Source organism: Cajanus cajan, chromosome 8 (genome assembly GCF_000230855.2).
Source record: "Cajanus cajan strain Asha chromosome 8, NIPB_CcT2T_4, whole genome shotgun sequence".
In the NCBI taxonomy this organism is placed as follows: Eukaryota; Viridiplantae; Streptophyta; class Magnoliopsida; order Fabales; family Fabaceae; genus Cajanus; species Cajanus cajan.
Window position 1 is genome coordinate 27,546,745 of NC_138524.1, and position 23,319 is coordinate 27,570,063.

Consider the following 23,319-nt stretch of genomic DNA (forward strand, 5'->3'; position numbering starts at 1 on the left):
ATTTTAAAAAAATGATAATGTTACTAGATAAATTGGCTAATTTATTTCACTCTAACGAATTAGTGAAGAAAATGATGTTAAAATGTTTTTTTTTTTTGTTTCAATGTATGAGAATTGATATTAAAATGTTTACTTTTAGTTTAAACGAATTAGTAATAATAACCTCTAATTATTTTTTTTCGAACTCTCTCAATGTTGTTAATTGAAATTTATTAAAAATTAAGAAAGTATATAGTCCTTCCTTTTTTTTTTAACGAACACCCCTCGTAACTTTGAAGTTTTAAAAAAAAATTAATCAATAGAATTATTAGAAAAAGTATGTTATAGAATGTATGGTAACGCTTATCTTTAATGTATTTTATCATGATTATAAATGAAAAAGAAAATATATTTAACTTTAATATATAAAAATATCGTGTTAATTAATTAAAATTTTAGCCTGTTATTATTATAAATACACATTTCAAACCATGTTTAACGATTCAATTCATTCAAAATGTCAAATGTAAACCAAAAAGACAGCTCACCATTTTCATGCAACATGAATCCGTAACGATACCAGGTAAATGACATGGTTGCCACAGGCACAGCATATAACAAATTTTAAAAACTATGGCGCGGGTGAATGACGAGAAGACATATAACCGTAGACAATAGGGAAAAAAATGAATATGAATCAATATTTAAAGAATATACATGATTTGAAAGGAGTGAAGTGGCAACCTGTTTCATTAAGAGCAAACTTATAATTCAGCAACAAATGTGTTGGTTGTTCCAGGACTAACTTTATTTTACTTTAGTGATATTGTATAGTATTGGATAAGTACCAACGTCAACGTGTACCCAATATCAATACAACTATCACTATTTAGTAGTACTCCTACATCAGAACATACCAACCCTGGCCATCTACAGACTTGGGAAAATGAGAATTGGATAGATTTTACCAGAAAGAATATACAGCAAAATATAAATTTTGAGCATTTCTATAACAAATTACATGCTATGTCATTCCTAATTAATAACTAGTACAACTGTCTGTATCTTGGTCTTGGACACAAGATATGTAAATAAAAATATAATGATACCAAAATTATGGATTTGGCTCAACTTAAGAGCCAACAACTGCCAAGATTGAGCACCTTTAATTAACTATATTTTCCTGAACCAATTTCAACCCCTACAAAGAAGGGTGGATGAAAAAGGAAAAAGAATCCTAATGTCACAAAGATAAATTACATCCTACTCAAAAATTTGCTATGCAGGACCTCATGTCGAGCCTCCTAAACACTTCCTTTCAACATCATGCGTTAAATTGCATGATTCTGAGCTACTAATACAAGATGAAAGGATGGGATCAACTCACCTAAAACCATGAATGGATGAAATGTCAACCATGGCGACGCTTTGATTTTCTACGCTTCCCTAGGAGTTTTAGCATGTTGTCAGTGACATCAGGAGGAGAATTATCATCTTCATGCTGATTATTGTCAGAGGTGTGAGTCAACCAAGCCAATGCCTCTATAGCAGCATCCCTTTCTGCAAGTTGCTTGTTTCTCTTCGGTTTGCCCACAAACTGCATTCCCTTGAACTCCACCAGTGCCCTAAACTCATTAGTCTTGAGATGTTTTGTTTTGTATTTTGGAGGGGAGTGCCCTGCTCGCATCAACAGTGTTTGAAGCAAGCTCTTGGGATTTGTTCCATCTTTTGTGAATTTGTTCTCATCATTAGAGGCTCTAGGCTTACGGCTTTCACGGCCAAATACAAATCGTCCTTCACATTGATCCCCTGAAACCAGCTCCTGAACAGCAAGCATCAAGTACTTCCCTTCCTTGTGAATGTCGATGCTAGGATCTTCAAGCTGCAATATTACAAACCCATTATCATTTTAACTAATATATTGTACATCATGCAGAATAAATGCTTATTTCTTTTACAATTGAAATTTATAATAAATATATATGTTGAATATATAAATTAATTTTTTAATTACAATGAATAATTTAAATTATGACATAAGATTATTTTTAATTACTAACATTTAAAAACAAAAACAATTAAAATTCAATTTAGAGATAATGATAAAAGATTCAAAGGGTAGGTAGAATATCAAATATACAAATAAAAATAAATATATTGCGAGAAAAAAAATTTTCTCTAGTTATCGGATAGTATGTAAAATGCACATCCAAAAAAGAGAAGGAATATTGAAAATGTCTAAAAGAGAGTAGCTCTCAGTCTCCAAAATATGTATTATAATTTATAAAATAAGAGTAGATTATCTCTAACCAGCACAATACATGATCATTATATTTTCTTCAACTAACAATAACTTCTATTGGAAAAAGTTTAAGCTCACATCATGCAGCAACCTCCCAAATTGGTTGGTAAACAAGGAATATTATTGCAAGTAAACAATATCTACTAACCTTCTTCTGGATAAGCTTATTGAGCTCTTCCTTAAGCTTCAAATAGCAGTCAGCTAAACTAGGATCCATGAAGAAGTCAACGTACCCATCTAACATTTTTAGATGCCCCGCCTAAATCCATGAGGGACAAGAAAGAAAAAAAGCATGTTACTGTAATGACATTCATGGATATATTGTACTGAAAGAAGCAAATGTATCAACTAACTAATCACCTGTATCCCATTACTCAGAGCACCACCAAAAAGGATAAGTATTGAATCAGATACACCGGTGGAATCACGGATGAAAACAGCATTGACCTTAACTTTCTCACCAAAAACCAACCATGGGTAAGGTATGGTCTGGTAACGTGCATTCACTGAATTCTGGTAAAAAGTAATAAAATTATTCAACAAGAGAACATGAATAATATAGGGGAAGGGGAGGGTTTATATTAAAAAATCTATATATTGTCAAAGTGGTTTGGCAGTTTTGAAGTAACAAACACCCAATCAGCTCAGGGTAAAAAAAATACATCCGCTTTAAAGGTAAGTAACACCTCTGCCTTCGCTTTATTGACAAATCCTTTTTCTTCTTTTTTTGGTTTAACATCTATATAAATCCTTTTTTATCGTTTTCTTCTTTGTAACTAATTCATTTCTAAATGAATTTCTTCTTTAATTCAAATAAATTGCCATATCTGCTCATTTTCCAGCTGGCATTTTCTTTTGTTGACAGTTTTAAAAAATTTCCAAATTCAATCAAAGGTCATAACCTAACTTTGACTTTTTATTTAGAGCTATTATACACATTGGTCCCTTTAAAGTAAAAAATGTTCAGTTCATGTATATTATTTGATGGGATTCTAAGGATGATTACTGTTTTATTTAGTGCATGTACGTCACGTTCATTCTGCATTAATATCCATCAAATTTCAGTAGCAGAGATGTCTCTGTTAATATCAATAATACAGTTATCATCTTTAGAATCCTATCAAATACTAAATTCAAAAATAATACTATTCCACCAATAAAATATGGTTCACGACACATCCCTGAAATTTTTCAACAGATGCACATGTTTCCAAGACCATTAGCTTCCAAAGATTTATTTTTGGCCTTTCAATTCTGATGAAATATAAAGCATAACATATTCTCCAAATGATTAATTTCATCTTAAACTAAAGCAGTAGAATAACAACAAAGAACCCATGAAATGAAGAATGAATGGGAATAGACATTTCATATTAATGAAAGACGGACAACAATAGAAATCAGGTTTCTATCATAAAACTGAGGCATGAAAAATTCTCACGATATGTTGAATGTTGATATCTTACAAATTAATGCAATCCATATTTCATAAGAAAATTTAAGGCTAGTTTGATCTGAGAAAATGTTTCCCATTTTAAAACAATTATAAAAATGTCTATTTTCATTTGTTTCTTGTTTTAAAATATTGTACGAGAAATAGTGATAATAAAAAAATAAAAAAAACTTGTTTACACCATTTCCTAAACAGGAAACAATGTGAAAACAAGGTGACACTTTGGAAGTTGCATGTGAAAACAAGAAATAAAACAAAAATATGTCATCTATCTTAAAATTGATGCTCGACAACAGTTTACACCACAAAAGGAAAGAACTTGGATATAGTATCATAGGTCCTATTTGTATGCTGTTTACTTATTAAAATTCACATGTCATCTTGGTGATTGGTGCCGATTTAAGTTATACCTACATGAAGGCAGCAGTTACCAAGATGAAACATTAATCATAAATGGAGAATACAACAATAATACTTATAAAAGCGTATCTAAGTTGTCTGTTGCCAAAATGATATTCCATAGAATATGAACCTTAATAGAAGTAGAACACATGATAACAGATAAATTCATCCATTGAAGGTGATAGGAAAATATAGAATTTGGTTTATCACTTACAGCATATAATAAAACCTGGCCATCATCCATCGTTTTAAATGACATGGATGTCTCCCTGTGCTGTACAGAGGAAGAATTAATTAAATAAATAAAACAATAAAAGCTCATTTTGTAAGTTAAGTGCATGGAAGTTACAGGGAAAAAAATTATAAGAAACAAATAGCTCACCACCACTGATGCTATGCCAGGAAAGAGTCCAGAACAAATGATGGCACGCACAAGAGACTGATTGTGACTCAATCTGTTAATAATGCTTGCATCTGGATCTACTAAGCCCGCTTCTTTCAAGATGAAGCTAAACTGCTTCCGAAGTGAATGAATAGCCTGTAGAGTTTGGGCCGAAAGAAAATTTCTCCAGCAGTATTCATAAGCTGACCCTTCTCTTTCTGCATCTTTCCATCCTTCATATGCTCGAACAAGAGCCATATGATCACTGTAATCTTTAGCAGAAAACCTAGACTTTGCTGTCCCTGCTAACTGAAAACAAAGGCAAAAGCTATAAATCTTTAACTGCGTAAACTATTACTCTTCTTTTATCAATGATTGGTCCTAGCAATAATCTGTGACAACAGGAAAAGCAATTAGCAGATAACAAAAAATGAAAAGGTCCAAGAACTGCTAATCTTTAATGGCCCACCATCATATCTATTAGATTTACTGAGAAAATGTGTGTAATTTACCAGACACACACTGCTTTATTTATAATCAATAAGAATATAATTGAGGAAACAAATAACGGTTGTAATCTCTAATATTCAGCTATACAATATTAACATATTTCCCTTTTTACATAGAGATAAAATCATATCTTTAACGATATCAAATTATTACCATTATAGAACATGTGAATTACAATATCAGAAACCAGATGGAGATGATAGCTAACCCAAATTGTCTTATGCAAAACCAAATAAAGAAAATGTACTACAAGTTCTAAACTGAAAGCCCCATTTAGTCCAACATCAGTAACAAGCACACCTTCTAATGCATCCCATAGTTATAATTATCAGTATGTTAGGCAACCATGGACCACTAAAGTGTGGAACAAAAACAAGGGAAAGTATAGTAGTCACCCTGGGAAATTGCATTGTAGCATCCCACACGCAAGGCAGGAGGGAGCAGGAAGCAAATTGTTAGAGAAAACAGAACAAGGTTTGATGCGAATCAGAAAGGAGGAAACAGAATCCTCAAAGAGTCTGTAGTGTCTCACATTTTCCTTTTTCGCAGTGGTACTTTGTAGTATTTATTTTGTACTAAAACATTATGTGTAATGATTTTACATTAATATCAGTAGCAACAATAGGAAATCAGTGAGCAGGAGAAAAGACATTTTTAAAATAATCAGCAAGTATTGTTTTCCAATTAAGCAGTATTCTTGTACAGTTGTACCAGTTTCTGATCATAGTATGGAATGAAAAATTCATAAGAAGCCTAAGAGATTCATCTGAAGCGAAACGGCAGAATGAGAAGATACATCACATCAATACTGTTTTCACAAATCTAATGATGCAACTATTGTGGTCACCATGTTAAATATGTGATTAAACATTTATTAAAAGGATTTTTAATTACATTCACAAGAAAAATAATTTAAAATATCATATAAAATTGTTATAGATATAATTAAAAATCTTTCATCATGTATCATCATCTAACAGCTTAAGCTTTAGGAATAGTTGGTTCATGAATATTTTCAAAAAAAAAATCATAAAATATTGAAGGGCAAGTTTGTATTCATTGGCTTTCTACACATTCAAATTCATAGAATAAAAAGACTAGATTCAATTTCACACCAAAAGGTAATGAGATGACTTACATCCCTCTTGTCTTGGGGCAAAAGAAAAGGATCCCTGACACTAAGGCCAGAAACTATTGTAAGAACAGGATCAAAGCATCTAAATATAGCTCCCATTATTAACATTTTTCCCAGCTTAGGATCCACAGGAAGCATGGAGAGAAACTTCCCTGGTTGAAAGAAATTGAAAACAAAAAGGAATTACTTATAATCAGGGAAAATATCCATACGCACATGAGCAACCAATCAATTAGGACAGAAAAAATATACTCACCAAGATTCGTAAGACTTTCTTTTTCATCTAATGCCCCAATCATCTTGAGAAAATCAATAGCATTTTGAACCTGTTCCATTAAATATGTAAAAAACTTGTTCTATTTACAAACATAGGAATATTATGTATGTATATAACCGAAGGAAATTAAAGTATTAATCAATGCATCCTCTGCTTTTGCCTGACTTATCATATTGTCAAAAACAGTCATAAAATAAAACCAGACATTTTGACTTAGTTTACCAATGGAATCACATAGTTTGAAATGACATTTGAATCTTCAATTTCTTAACGCCTTAAACACCTTTCAAAATTATTTCAATGAAGCACCTATCTCCAAACCAATATCATGTGTTAATACAAGACAACAAAGGTCATACAAGCATCGTCTATATGATATTCACAAATAAAGAAGTTCTTATTCTAAGAAAGTGGGTTTGGACCCAACTCAACTTTACAAAACTGACTTGTAATGTGAGAATTGTTCCCCACTTATATACACTATTATGGTCACATCACTAATCGATGTAAAATCTTCAACACACCATTTATGTCTAAGATTGGACATCTTGAGCATGAAATTTGTTGCAGGACTATATATCTGTGGATGGTCTAATAACAGCCTAATAGTGGGTGATCTAATAAGCCCAACAACAAGAATCAGGGAATCACTAGAATAGGCTCTGATACCATCTAAAGAAAGTGAGTTAAAATCTAACTCAACCTTACAAAACTGGTTTGTTAGGTGAGGATTGCACCTCACTTATATACACTATTATGGTTTCAACACTAGTTAATATGGGATCTCCAACACCTATAATCATTAGAGATGATAAATGCCAACCACATTAAATCATATAATTTATTTATTTCAAAATATTGAAAATGTGGTGCAAGTTCAAATGATACCAAAATCATGTTTTAATCAAGTCTTTTTATATCCAATAACAAAACACCTTACGGGGCATTAAATTGAACAAACCCCTTATTAAAAAGAAAATGAAGTAAAAATTGATATTCTTATAGTGGGTTTGGCCCTAACTCAACAAAACAAAATTAGTTTATAAGGTAACAACTGTTCAAGCTATATAAGCTCTACGTTAGTGTTGTAATTAGAGAAAACATCTTCCTAATTAGAGAAAATATCTATAGAATCTTCTAGGATATTTTTCAGAATATTTTTCCTTATTTCCTTATTTTAGAAGATTAGATTGTTACAAATAGGTATAAGGAAAATGTAATATGTATGAATAATAATAATAAAATTATTCTCCTTTTCAAGTTGGTATCAGAGCTCCCAATCTTGGGAGCTCCGTTTCCGCTGCAAACAGTAGCCACCGCCGCCGCTGTTCGGCCACTATGGCTGCCGCCATAGCCGTTGGGGTCGTTGATAGGGCAGAAAGGTGCGCCCAACTCCGGCGAACACAACGCCGGAATTCGCTCCGGGAAATACGCCGCCACGCGCCGCCACACGCCACCACCGTCGCCGGCGCGTGTAGCCCATGCGCCTAGCTCCGGCGAGACCCACTCGACGCTGCCGCCACAGAAAGAGTCGTCGGAGCCTCCTGAGTCCATTCCACGGGTCGGTGACGTCCCATTTGGCGCAGATTTGAGTAGATCTGAGTTTTTGAGTTTTGTTCCTTTTCCGGTGACGTCCCACGCGCCTAGCTCCGACGAGACCCACTCGCCGCTGCTGTCACAGAATTGGTCGCTGGAGCCTCCTAAGTCCGTTCCACGGCCCACTCATCGTTGTTGCCACAGACAGAGTCGCCAAATCAATCCATTAAGTTACCACCATCAGATTTTTTGAGATGAAAGCTTTTAAAGAGGAACTAGATCGTTTGAAAGGAATGATTGAATCAATAAGTAAGCCCTCTGGACCATGTACTCTGTCCATGAAAGGTAAGAGTTCTCTCCATACTGTGGGTCCTGTGTCACAAGGTATTTGGATTCTTGATTCAGGAGCAACTGATCATATGACACCTTTTCGTATGATCTTCAAATCATATATTCAAAGGAATAGAGAACAACTTATTACAGTTGCGAATGGTCACGGTGTACCCATATGCGGCTCTGGGAATATAATTTTGGAATCATCTATTGTATTAAAGGGTGTTTTACATGTTCCACAATTAGCCAATAATCTTATCTCTGTGCAAAAGCTCACAAAAGATTTAAATTGTTCAGTAACATTTTTCTCAACTCATTGTGTTTTTCAGGACCTTGCTACGGGGAAGACAATTTTAACTGCTAAAGAGCAGAGTGGGTTGTATTTGTTGGAATCTGATGATCAAAACAAAACAAAAATCATGAGTCAACAAGCTACATCTGAAACGTGGGCAAATTCCCAAATATGGCTACATCATAAAAGGCTTGGGCATCCTTCATTCAACCTTCTTAAATCCTTATTTCCTCATTTGTTTACTAAGGAGTCTATTGAGTCTTTTAATTGTGATATTTGTCAATTGTCAAAACACCATCGTGCATCCTATCCTATTAGTAATAAAAAGAGTACTTCTCCATTTGATTTAATTCACTCTGATGTTTGGGGACCTGTCGTAGAATCTATTTCCGGAGCTAGATGGTTTGTTACCTTTATTGACGATTGTACCCGTGTCACATGGACATACCTTATGAAAAATAAATCAGAAGTTTTCCAAATCTTTGTTAATTTTTTCCGTCTGGTCCAAAATCAATTTGGAAAAAATATCAAAAGAATCAGGTCTGATAATGGTACTGAATATGTGAATCATGAATTTCTTAATTTTTTGTCTCATAATGGTATTGTTCATGAACTAACATGTGTAAACACCCCTCAACAAAACGGGGTTGTAGAAAGAAAGAATCGTCATCTTCTAGAAGTAACTAGAGCTCTTCTTTTTCAAATGTCTATTCCAAAAAATTACTGGGGAGAAGCTGTGTTAACCGCCACATATCTCATCAACAGGTTACCCACTCGTATCTTAAATGACATTAGTCCTATAGAGTCTCTATTGTCTTTTGTTCCCTCTTGCCCTCTAATATCGAGTCTACCTAGTCGAGTCTTTGGATGTACTGTTTTTGTTCACTCTCATCATCCTAATCGTAGTAAATTAGATCCCAAAGCTCTTAAATGTGTCTTTATTGGGTATCCTTCTAATAAAAAAGGGTACAAATGTTATCATCCTCAGAGTCGTCGCGTCTTTATCACCATGGATGTCACCTTTCAGGAAACACAATCCTTTTATGCCAGTCCACCACTTCAAGGGGAGAAAGCACTTGAAGTGGAGGATCTCTCCTTCTTGTCATTACCATATTTGTCTTTGCAGGATGCCCAAGATCTAAGCAATGAAGTTACCATGGTCCACAATGAGGAAGAAGCGGAAGAAGAGGAAGACAAATTTTTTGGCAAAAAATATGAAAGAAGAAAACAACACACTTCGGCTCTCGAGCAAGAAAAATTGTCTAATCCGGAGGTGAGGATCCCTGAAGATAACAATGAGGAGGTAAGTATTACTGAGGACTTACCCATTGCATTGAGAAAGGAAAGAAGATCATGTGCTAAATATCCTATTTCTCAGTATGTTTGCACTAACAATCTCTCTGATAAGCACAGAAGCTTTATTGCTGCCATTGATGCCACAGAAATTCCTACCTCAATCCAGGAGGCCATGAAACTTGAACATTGGACTCAAGCCATGAAAGAAGAGATGAATGCATTAGAAAAAAATTCAACTTGGGAGATTGTTGATAAGCCAAGAAACAAGAAGGCAGTAGGGTGTAGATGGATATTTACAGTGAAACATAAGGCAGATGGGACAATAGAAAGATATAAAGCTAGATTGGTGGCAAAAGGCTATACCCAAACTTATGGGATTGACTATGAGGAGACGTTTGCCCCAGTGGCAAAGATGAATACAGTTCGAGTTGTTCTCGCTTTGGCTGCTCATTTTGGTTGGGACTTACACCAGTTGGATGTGAAGAATGCCTTTCTTCATGGAAATCTAGAAGAGGAAGTGTACATGGAGATTCCCCCAGGTTTTGAAGTGAAAAATGAAAGAAACAAGGTATGCCTCCTAAAGAAAGCATTGTATGGTCTGAAGCAATCCCCTAGAGCATGATTTGGAAGATTTACAAAAGTAATGGTTTCCTTGGGATACAGACAAAGCCAAGGAGATCATACTCTATTCATAAAACACTCTTCTACAGGTAAATTCACTCTATTGCTTGTCTATGTGGATGATATGATTATTGCAGGAGATGATGAAACAGAAAAATTGGCATTAAAAGAAAAATTGGCAGCCCAATTTGAAATGAAAGACCTAGGAAAACTCAAGTATTTTCTTGGAATAGAGGTTGCTTATTCCAAAAATGGAATTTTCATCTCCCAAAGGAAATATGTACTTGATCTCCTCAAAGAAACAGGGAAGCTGGGATGTAGAACCTCAACAGTTCCTATAGAACAAAATCACAGAATTGGAAGTGAAGAAAATGCTCTTGTAGAGAAGGCCCAATATCAGAGATTGGTAGGGAAATTGATTTATCTATCACACACAAGACCAGACATTGCTTATGCAGTTAGTGTTGTGAGCCAATTTATGCATGATCCAAGAGAGAGACACATGCAAGCAGTTGACAAAATTCTCCAGTACTTGAAGTCAAGTCCAGGAAAGGGGTTATTGTTCAAAAGGGAAGATACATTGACTATGAAAATATATACCGATGCTGACTATGCAGGTTCTATTACTGACAGAAAATCTACTTCTGGGTATTGTATGTTTCTTGGAGATAGTCTCGTAACGTGGAGGAGCAAAAAGCAAGATAGAGTATCTCGTTCTAGTGCAGAAGCTGAATTCCGAGCCCTTGCTCAAGGAATGTGTGAAGGACTCTGGATGAAAATCATTTTGGATGACCTTAAAATCAAGGTGGACAACCCCGTGCAACTATACTGTGACAATAAGTCTACCATGAGCATTGCCCATAATCCAGTACAACATGATAGGACCAAACATATTAAGATTGACAGACATTTCATCAAAGATAATCTAGACAGAGGCTTTGTGATTACAACTCATGTTCCTACAGAACTTCAGATAGCAGATATTTTTACAAAAGGGCTCCCTCCGGGTAGATTTCAAGATCTTGTAGGCAAGTTGGGAATGATTGATATTCATTTACCAACTTGAGGGGGAGTGTTGTAATTAGAGAAAACATCTTCCTAATTAGAGAAAATATCTATAGAATCTTCTAGGATATTTTTCAGAATATTTTTCCTTATTTCCTTATTTTAGAAGATTAGATTGTTACAAATAGGTATAAGGAAAATGTAATATGTATGAATAATAATAATAAAATTATTCTCCTTTTCAAGTGTTAGTCATATTTTTAATCAATGTGAGACTAAACCATCACCATTGAGGTTGCAATTACAGCCCTTTAAGAGGCCACAACTAAGGCGGGCTAGGGGTGACCGTAATTAAGGCTGCTTTCCAACACTCCCCCCCCCCCCCCCCCCACATCCTAGGCTACTGGCCTAGACTATGGCAAATGCAGGTGGTCCAAGAGTGGATCTAAAATAGGCTTTGATGCCATTTTAGAATCAGGACTTAAGATCTAACTTAACCCGACAAAATCGGCTTGTAAGATGAGTATAATCCCCACTTATATACTTTATTTTGGCTATAATACTAGCAAATATGGGACTTAGGTTTTTCCCAATAGATATTAGATATATAAAGGTTTTATTGTTGTACAGAAATTTTAGGATTCAAAATGCCCCTTCACTTACAAATAAGGTCTGCCAAAAAAAAGTAGATCTAAAGAACAATCAAAAAAGTCATAAAAGGAAATAGAGATCAAGCACCAGCACAAATTAGTACAAAAATAAAATCATGTTAGCTACATATATTTCTACATTTTGAATCTAAAGCAAGTTTAAGTGGATGAATTTGATAATAATTTAAATCAACATATTAAAAAAATTAGGGCCAATTTTGGGGGGTTGAGTTTTTGGATGGTTTTCAAATTTAATTTCAAAACAAAACTTGTTTTGCAAAATTAGAGCTTAAAAGGCTTTTAACTCAATTTCAAAACATTTTTACATTTATTTTCAAAACCAAGAAAAAAGGATTTGTAAATTTGGTTTAGTTTTTAACAAACTAACTCACTACACATTTGACAATGACCCTTTCACCACCACCACTAGCACCAACACTATCATTGGCACCACAACCATTGGCACCGCCACCACCACCACCACCATAGCCACTGCTGCCACCACCCACATTGGCACCGCCACCTCCTCTACCTCCTCTATTACCAACACCACCACTATTAGAATTGTGAGAGACTTAAAAATTAGAGAGGGAGAGAGTGAGAGAGAGGGAGCAGAATTAACAGAGAAGAGTAAATTGTATTTTCAGTAATTAATCAGTAATACAATTGTCTATTTATATGTTTCAATAGCTTCAAGGGAAGCTATAGAAACATTGACCTGTTGAACAGGTAATTAAGCTAAAACAGAAAATACAGAAACTAACTGACTGAAATAATAACTCTATACATTAATATATCTAGTACAATTTTAAGGAGTAAAGATATACTCCAATAACCACCACCACCATTGATATCACCACTACTACCATCACTACAAACTTCGTCATCATCACTGCCACTAGTAACATTGTCATTTGTCACCACATCATTGTCGCTATCAACATCACCACCTACAATTTCATCGCCACCACTACTATCAATTACCACCAACACCGACATCACCATAGCCACTGCCACCACCACTAATACTTCTACCTGCAGCATTGCCACCACCACATAACACACCCTTAAACTAATTGTAATATGATAAGAAGTTTTCAAAGTGGGTTTATTTTAAAACTAACAAGTAAAAAGAAAACTAAAACTACAATCTAGTTGTGGTTTTTAAAGTTTTTGAAACAAAAAATTAAAACACACCCCAAACTATGGGTGGCAAAACGGGCCAGCCCGCCCCATTTTGGCCCGCCCCGCCAATGGCCCGCCAAAAACGGGCCAGGCCGGGCTGGCCCGCCAATGAAAAACGGGTTGAAAATGCTGGCCCGCCCCGCCTAAGGATGGGTTGGCGGGCCGGCGGGCCAGCCCGCATACCCAAAAAATAATTTGCAAAAAAATGGAAAAAAATATATATTTTATGTTCAAATAAAAAAAATAGAAAAAAAATTATAAAAAAAAGAATCATTAAAGCCACACTCCTCATAGCAGTGAAGAGTTGGAACTTGGAATCCTTCTTCAACAAAAGAGAAAGAGAATATATATTTCTACACCTACACGCACGCGCAATGCCTCCTTGTTCTGGACGAAGCCAAGCAGAAAGCGAAGGTGCTCTTTGGTGGCTGGAATGGAATTGATTTAGCATTTAGGGATTTGGCTGAAACGGACTCTACTAATCTCTTTACATGTTGGGCCTGATTTTTTTTTTTTATATAAAGCCTATTATTTATATTAAAGCCCAATCACTAAATCACCTATGCGGGTTGGCGGGCTGGGACAGGCGAGTCCGCTATTTGGCCTGCCGGCTTGGCAGGCTTGGCAGGTTGGCGGGCTGAAATGATGGGCCCAGCCCGCCAAAAATTGGCAGGCCCGCAGGTCGGCCCGCGGGCCACGGCCCATTTTGCCATCCCTACCCCAAAAAGACCCTTAGGTTTTAAAATATAAAAGGTACTAACTATTCAAAAATTGCTAGCTAGATGAGAAAGTCATATGAACAACAATCTTATGATAGTGCAAATGATACTTAACTTCCCAGTTTTAGATCTATCAAATATAAAACTAGGGTGGTAGTGATAAGCACCAAAGCACTTAAGGAACCACCACCCCCCCCCCTCTCCTTAAAAGCTAGTTGTTAAGGGGGTCAAACAAGAACTTAAACACTCCACAGAGTATCTAGGTTCTCCATAATACCCAAATCTCTATCATAGCACCGCCCTTAAGAGTCAACATCTTGGTGACTAACATTTTGCAACACTTCACTCAGCCTTTCAAGTTAGACCCTCCATAGCTAGCCCTTTTGAGGACATCAACCAGCTCTAATCCCAACTGACAAACATCCATGCACTTGGGGAACCCTCCCTTAAAAGCTAGTGGTTAAGGGGGGGAATCAAGTACTTAAATACTCCAACGAGGTAAGCTTTAATGTTTTCTAGGTGTTAAAGTTGCTCAATCCAAAGAAGGGCTAGTGATATCTCAGAGGAAATATAATTGACCTGATGATTGCCAACCTAGCGGGCACTCCCATGGATCCTAATGTCAAAATACTACCTAATTTGGGGGAGCCCTTATCAATCCTAGGAAGAACAAAAGGTTGGTTGGAAAGCTAAATTATATCATTGTCACTCATCCAAACATTGCTTTTGCAATAAGTTTGGTAAGTCAATTCCTAAACTGTCCTTGTCAAGATCATTGGAATGTAGTGATTCAAATATTAAAATAGATCAAAAGCGCTCCAAGCAAAGGCCTCATCTTTGAAGACAAAGGACATTATCAGATAGTTGGTTACTCAAATACTGATTGGGTTGGTTTACCCAATGGCAGTGATAGGTGAACAACCTATGAGCATTGTGTGTTGGTTGGAAGAAATATAATATCCTAGAAGAGTATAAAGCAAAATGTGGTAGCAAGATCTAGTGCGAAGGAAAAATACAAGGGAAAGGGATTAATAACTTGTGAACTCATGGCTGAAACAATTGTTCAAAGAACTAAACTTTGAAGAGTCTACACAAATGACACTTATAAGTGATAATCAAGTTGTCTCGCATATTGCATCTAATCATGTGTTTCATGCAAGGCTGAGGACCAAACATATTGAGGTCTACTTAGGGAGAAGATCAAGTAAGGAGAAATTAAAACTAGCTTTGATGACTCCGGTGATCAACTAGCAAATGTTCTTATTAAATCCTTGAGGAGTCCATGAATTAAGTATATGTGTAACAACTAACAAGCTTGGTGCATGTGATTTATATGCCCCAGCTTGAGGGGAGGGGAAGTGTCGAGAATCACAACGTAATAATTAGTAATTATTATATATAGTTATGGGCACATACCAATATAAGATCTTATTTATGAAAATAAAATACCCTTTATTCATGTGTATTAAATGAAATAAGTTTATATAAACATATCTCTGAGGTGTCATTTAAACACGATTTCAGGATCTTGTGTATCTCTATTTTCTCTCTCAACAATGCTTAAGAAGGAAGCTCAATTCAAATGAGGTTAAGAGCATCTGGGGATTGCTATATCCAAACTTCTACTTATATGCAATGCTCTGACAGTGACAGAAGTTATCATTAAAATATACAGATAGCAGATACAATTTACAATTTTTCAATAATTTTTAAGAAAGGAATTTGGTAAAATTATTTACCATTTATGAATAATTAACCACTTGAGTGGTCAATCTGGTCAAGAAGTTATTACTCACTCACTAATCATTCTTTGACCATTACTAAACGATAATAGTTCCTAAGATATAAATTTCATTCAATACAAACATGCAACTAAAGGGAAATGGTACTCACGGCCCGTGGCTCTGGTGCCTGTAAAGCTGCTGATAAGAACTCTCCTATGCTCTCAACCTGCAAACTTTTTATTTGCAAACAAAGAGAGTTCAATGGTGTTCTCAGCAGTTCGGGAAGTTGATACTCAGAAAAGGCTTCATAAACACATTTGGGGTAAAGGTGGTAACATTCTCCTGGCTGCACACGGCCAGCCCTACCCCTTCTCTGCAACCAAAGGGGACAACAGAAACAAGACAATTAGTTGCATGTTTGGATAACATAAAACAAGAATGTAACATAAAGCAGCAACAAAATCTGTTGAAGGTAACAGCAACATATATATTAAAGTATAAGCTTAAAGACCTAAAGAAACTTAAGAATAAGAGCTTAATTTGACTTTTACATGTTTAAGCCAATCCCATGATGTTGAAAAAGACAGCACTTTCATTAAAAACCCTTTATTTCTGCTCTTAAAACCAACTTGTGTTAGCAAACACATTAAACCTGAAGACTCTAGTTGAAGTTCCAGAAAATTTTTTTTGGGGGGGGGGGGGGGGGGTTCTGGCTAAAGGGAAGAAGTGGGTTGACCAAAAATAGCTACATGTATTGCTGCAGAAGCACCAAAAATAAGACTTTAGGGTTTCTCTAATTTAATGTAGATGAAAAGAAAAAGAAAGTAAAGAAAATTGAGGGGAAAAAATCACAATGAAAATTTAGAAGACAATTTTTTTCTCATTTGGAAGCATAAAAAACTGAGAAAAGAAAGCCTCGTCTTGTGAAATTCGTGAAGACTGGTAGATGAAGATTACAAAGAGTTAGCTGGATATGAGATCCTCTTTACAAAAGAAAAAAAAAAAAACTGTCAATTAAATAAAGCTTGCAATCTCCTACATATATCTACAAGGGAAACCCCATCAAACAGTGTTGTTAAAAATCGGTTATGGCCACTATAATGGAATTGTTGTGCACTTCTAATGCCCACCACCTTTCACCACCGAATTTGTAATGTTTCCTGGCAGTTTCCACGCTTATTTTATCCATTTTTCAGCTACCATTGCCATGGTGCAAGGAAGTTTATGGCAGACATGGAAGTGGACATCTTGTTTTCAAGTGTTATTTTGAAACCTCTTCTACAGTCACTCTTCACTCTCCCATCTGTTCTACATATTTTCTCCCTCCACCAAAGCCTATATTTTTATTAAATTTGACAATATATCTACATTTATCAGAGAGAAAGAAAAATATCAAATAAATCCAGGACAGTACAAAAGTATATAAAATAGGGGATGGTGCATCAGAAGCTGTGAGAAGACTACAAAAGTTAAAAGCGAATATAGTGAAGGCTTAGGAAACATGGATACATGCCTGCCGTGCAGATGCTTGTGATATCCAGGAAGGAAGAAGACACGGGGTGTTATTCAAAGCATCATAAGTTGTTTCTTTTGCTTTTCCGCAATCAACCACAAAAACTATGTCATTGATTGTAATACTTGCCTCGGCCATATTTGTAGCAAGTATCACTTTCCTTATATTTGGAGGTGGCTTCTCAAATATGAGTTTCTACAAAAATATAAAGCAAAAAAATAAATAATTCATTGAAATACAGAAAGAATCAAATTAAGTAACAGGAAAAAGAGATAATCAATTATCAGTAATAAGCTCTTAGAAATAGAACATGAAAATAAATTTTAGAACTCAATATTAGCGAAGGAAAATTTTAATTGTGGTACTATTTTATAATAAGAAAAAAAGGTTTATGAAAAAAGAATCTTTTAATAAGAGAGCAAGAGAATGAATAATGAGACGGGTAGAGAAGGTATCAGCAATAGTATTTTATTATTTCCTTTTTAAGCAAATTACAATTAAAGCATATAAGGGAAACATCCCTGAATCATAGGGATCTGATTGCATATGATGTGCTATTATTGTATTTCCTAAATTAACTTTCCACCCTTGTATATATGACTGATGTATTATCAGCATAAGAAATAATAATAAAGAAAGGGGAATAACTTTTTCTACCCTAATTCTTGAGATGGCATCAGAGCTCTCAAATTCTAGGAGCCACCTCTGACTACACAAACCAAAACCCTAGATGACAGCCTTCATTGCTGTCGATCATCCAAAAACCCTAGAGAACAACCTTCATTGTTGTTGATCATCCCAAAACCCTAGACAGCAGCCTTCATTGTTGTTGATCATTCCTTTGAAGGCAATCTTCATTGTTGTCGTGATTTACAATACTACTGCAGCCATAGTGGAACCAGTTAACACAACAACTGAAATAGGGGATAATAACTTCCAAACCCATGGAGAGCTTCAGAGCCTCCACACTACCTACATATTGAATGGGAAGAATTACTTGAAATGGTCGCAACTTGTTCGTACTATTTTGAAAGGTAAAGGGAAAGCTAGCCACTTGATTGGTGATGCCCTTAAAGAGGAAGATCCCAAATTTACAAAATGGGATGAAGAGGACTTTATGATCATGGCATGGCCATGTCAATGATCCCAGAAACCAGTGATACTTGCATGTTTCTTAATTCTGCCAAGGAGATTTGGAATGCCATAGAGCAGACTTACACCAAAGCTAAAGATGCCACTCAAATATATGACATGAAGGTGAAGACTGTGGCTGCAAAACAAGGAAACAAAACTATTACAGAGTACGCCAATCAACTCAAATCATTGTGGATGGAGTTAGACCATTACAGGGTTATAAAAGCCAAGTGCTCAACAGATTCAGCAATGCTCAGAGTATATTGAGCAGGATAGAGTCTATGACTTCTTGGTGGGGCTTAACTCTGATTTTGATCAGGTGAGAGTCCAGATCCTTGGAAAATAAAAAGTTCCAGCAATTAATGAAGTAGTGGCTATGGTCATAAGTGAAGAAAGTAGAACGGGATTAATGCTAGAAACTCCACCTATGGAAAATTCAGCCATGATGGTTAACCAGAAAAAGGGGGGAATAATCAACATGGAGAACAAAGGTGAAGGAGTGTGGTGTACATATTGCAACAAGCCTTGTCACACTCATGAGAAATGTTGGAAGTTGCATGGAAAGTCATCTAGTAAAGATTGGGGCCCCCAAAGCCAAGACAAAGAGTGGGGAAAAAGAGGAGACAACACAAGAAAGAGAGGACAAGCACACATAGCTTCTGGAACTAGTGAAGAAAACAAAGGAAAATTGATTCCACTCAATCAGGATGAAATAGAGAAGATGAGATCATTCCTCAACAAATTGGATAAGCCATCAAGTACTTGTTCTTTGGCATATTTAGGTATGCTTCCTTTTCTTTTGGGTTCAATGCTTCAGATACATCCTATAACCAATATCGGATACTGGATTCTAGGGCCAATGACCACATGACACCCTTATCTAAACATTTCTCCTCTTACTCCCCTTGCCCTAGTAATAAGAAAATATCCACAACATATGGCACTCTCATCACTCCAGCAAGACATGGAGAAGTTCAAATAAGCCCATCCATAACCCTAAAAAATGTCCTTCATATTCCCAAACTGTCTGTCAGTCTGATTACCATAAAAAATCTCATAAAAGACCTATCATGTAATGTTATTTTTTATGACAATGTTTGTATACTGCAGGACAAGCACTCGGGGAGGACGATTAGACATGCTAGAGAATGGAATGGCCTCTACTATTTGGACAACCTAAATCTGCCCCCAAACCTACACAACAACAGCAACCTTTTTTTTCTCTGATTCAATAAAGAACAACAGGGAGCAGGTGCTCCTACATCACTGTTGTCTTGGACATCCTTCCTTTAGAGTCATAAAATTGCTATTCCCTTCCCTTTTTAACAAATTAGATGTGGAGAGTCTTCATTGTGAAGTGTGTGAACTTGCTAAACACAAGTGTGTGCCTTTTCCAATTAGTAATAAAATGAGCACTTCTCCCTTCTATTTAATTCATATTGACGTATAGGGTCCCTCAAACATCCCAAATGTATCTGGTGCCCGTTGGTTTCTTACTTTTATAAATGATTGTACTCGGGTTACATGGGTTTTCTTACTAAAACAAAAGTCTGAAGTCAACTCTGTGGTTCAACACTTTTTCTCAATGGTACAAAATCAGTTTGGTGCTAGCATTAAGAGGATTAGATCTGATAATGCCTAAGTTTACTTTAATCATGGACTTAATTCTTTTTGCCAAAAAGAGTGTATCATTCATGAATCGTCATGTGTCAAAACACCTCAGCAAAATGGGATTGTTGAGAGAAAAAATGGACACTTACTAGACCAAACTCGGGCTCTTCTTTTTCAACATAAGGTTCCTAAATGGTTTTGGGGGGAGGTTGTTCTTACCACATGTTATCTAATTAATAGACTACCTTCTAGTGTTCTAGCCTCAAAAAGTCCTATGGAGGTTTTGTCCTCTTTCTATCCTAATGTGGCAACATCCAATAAACTTGTTCCAAGAATATTTGGGTGTGTATCATTTGTCCATGTCCATAGTAGTGATAGAGGAAAACTTGATCCTAGAGCCTTAAAATGTGTCTTTATAGGATACTCATCCACACAAAAGGGATATAAATGCTATCACCCACCATCCAAAAAAAAATTGTGTCCAGAGATGTCGCTTTTCTTGAGCAAGAAAGTTATTTCCACCAAGATCATCTTAGGGGGGAGACTATAAGAAAGGAAGATGATCCTCCTCTGATGCTCCCTAAGTTTAGTCTCGGACCACAAGTAGGGACTAAAAGTGAAACAGACCCTGAGAAAGAGGCTCAATCCATCGAACCCACTAAATTCACTCAACTTGGGGCTAATGTAAGATTTGGGAAAAATCTTGTTTATATAAGGAAGGCAAAGGCCATTCCAGAATCTGTCCATGTCCAAGAATCCAACCCAACATTAAATGAGGTAACTTCTCCTAATCCTGTAAGCTCTAGTGAATCAATATCTGATTTCTCAATTACACAGGAACTCGAATCCAATTCACCACCACTTTATGAGGACCTAGACATCCCAATTGCCCTTAGGAAAGAGACTAAAAAATGTACCAACAAGCCACGATACCCTCTAGCCAATTATCTATCATTTAAACACTTCTCACCTACTCATAAAGCCTTCCTTACAAGCCTAAACACTACAACAATACCTACCTTCCTATCTGAGGCTTTGACTGACAGGAAATGGAAACAAGCCATGGACTTAGAAATGGAAGTGCTAGAAAAGAATAGTACTTGGGAATTGGTTACTCTACCAAATGGAAAAAAACCAGTAGGATGCAAGTGGACGTATACTATAAAATACAAGGCTGATGGATCCATTGAAAGGTACACGGCAAGGTTAGTAGCCAAGGGATTCACTCAAACTTATGGAGTGGATTACTTGGAAACATTTGCTCCAATTGCAAAAATGAATACAGTTAGGGTGATATTATCCCTAGTGGCTAATTATGGTTGGAACTTGCAACAATTTGATGTAAAAAATGCCTTTCTTCATGGAGAACTTAAAGAAGAGATTTACATAAAATTGCCCCCTGGATACGATGGGAAGACTCTTGCCACCACTGTTTGCAAGCTGAAAAAGGCATTGTATGGGCTAAAACAATCACCACTAGCGTGGTTTGGAAGGTTTACTAAAGTTATGATCAGTTTGGGCTTCAAACAAAGCCAAGGAGACCACACACTATTCGTTAAACACTCTAAGGTAGGGGGAGAATATGGATGATATTATAGTGATAGGTGATGATGAAGAGGAGCAACAACTGCTAGGCCAACATCTAGCCAAGGAATTTGAAATTAAGACCTTGGGAAAATTGGAGTATTTTTTGGGGATTGAAGTGGCCCATTCTAAAAAGGGTATTTACATATCCCAACAGAAATACATTACTCATTTGTTAAAAGAAACTGGTAAGATAGCATGCAAGCCTGCAAGTACACCAATTGATCCAAATCTGAAGTTAGGAAACGTAGAAGATATTGCAGTTGACAAGGAAATGTACCAAAGACTAGTTGGCAAACTCATATATTTATCACACACTACACCTGATGTTGCATTTGTTGTGAGTCTAGTCAACCAATTCATGCACCAACCAAAGGAGATCCATTTACAGGCTGCACTAAGAATTGTGCAATATTTGAAAGGAACCCCTGGCAGGGGAATTTTGTTCAATGGAATGGGAATGTAAGTCTTGAAGCATATACAGATGCTGACTATGCAGGGTCAATTGTGGATAGGAGGTCAACTACGGGATATTGCACTTTCCTTGGTGGCAATCTTGTGACTTGGAAGAGTAAAAAACAAAGTGTGGTAGCTAGATCCAGTGCTGAAGCAAAGTTCAGGGCAATGGCACAAGGGATTTGTGAGCTACTGTGGCTAAAGATCATCTTGGAAGACTTGAGAATAAAGCGAGATGAACCAATAAGACTTTATTGTGACAATAAATTTGCTATTAGCATAGCCCATAACCCAGTACAACATGATAGAACCAAACATATTGATGTTGACAGAGATTTCATAAAAGAAAAATTAGATAGTGGCCTAATCTGCACCCCATATGTCTCCTCACAAGACAACCTCGCAGATTTTTTAACAAAGGGGCTAAATAGCAACGACTTTGAAGAGATTGTTTCTGTTGTAATTAGAGGAAAATCTTCCTAATTAGAGCAAATATTTATATAATCTTCTATTTTATTTTCTAGCATATTTTTTTCTTATTTCCTTATTTTGGAAGATTGGATTGTTACAAATAGGTGTAAGGAGAATGTAATATGTATGAATGATAATAATAAAATCATTCTCTTTTTCCAAGTTGGTATTAGAGCTCCCGATCTTGGGAGCTATGTTTTCGTTGCAACATTAGTCACTAGTCACCGCCGCCACTGTCCGACCACCATGGCTGCTACCATATCCTTTGGGGGTTGTTGATAGGGCAAACAGGTGCGCCCCACTCCGGCGAACACAATGCCAGAAGTCGTTCTATGAAAAATTTCGTCACGCGCCACCACTATCGTCGACGCGTGTAGCCCACGCGCCTAGCTCCGGTGAGACCCACTCGTCGCCGCTATCACATAACCGGTCGCCGGAGCCTCCTAAGTCCATTCCACGGGTTGGTGACGTCCCATTTGGCCTAGATTCTAGTAGATCTGAGTTTTTTGCTCCTTTTCCGGTGTAGCCCACTCATCGTTGTCGTCACAGACAAAGTCGCCGAATCAATCCATTATATCACCACCATCAGATCTTGACATGAAAGCTTTTAAAAAGGAACTAGATCGTTTAAAAGCAATGATTGAATCAATAAGTAAACCCTCTGGACCATGTACTCTGTCCATGAAAGGTAAGAGTTCTCTCCATACTGTGGGTCCTGTGTCTCAAGGTATTTGAATTCTTGATTTAGG

At 36.3% G+C, this 23,319-nt stretch overlaps 1 protein-coding gene across 1 annotated transcript in view; it reads right to left on the reverse strand.

Annotated features, from left to right (window-relative positions):
• Positions 1 to 958: 958 nt before the first annotated feature.
• Positions 959 to 23,319, reverse strand: part of ABO6 (DEA(D/H)-box RNA helicase family protein) — a 41,592-nt gene continuing 19,231 nt past the window's right edge. The window contains exons 11-19 of the mRNA XM_020375542.3: positions 17,315 to 17,509; positions 15,971 to 16,174; positions 6,420 to 6,489; positions 6,167 to 6,315; positions 4,519 to 4,827; positions 4,351 to 4,410; positions 2,642 to 2,794; positions 2,430 to 2,540; positions 959 to 1,861 (exon numbers count right to left, since the gene is read on the reverse strand). Coding sequence (XP_020231131.1) covers positions 1,391 to 1,861; positions 2,430 to 2,540; positions 2,642 to 2,794; positions 4,351 to 4,410; positions 4,519 to 4,827; positions 6,167 to 6,315; positions 6,420 to 6,489; positions 15,971 to 16,174; positions 17,315 to 17,509 — 1,722 coding nt within the window. The 3' untranslated portion in view covers positions 959 to 1,390. The remainder of the gene's footprint in view (positions 1,862 to 2,429; positions 2,541 to 2,641; positions 2,795 to 4,350; positions 4,411 to 4,518; positions 4,828 to 6,166; positions 6,316 to 6,419; positions 6,490 to 15,970; positions 16,175 to 17,314; positions 17,510 to 23,319) is intronic.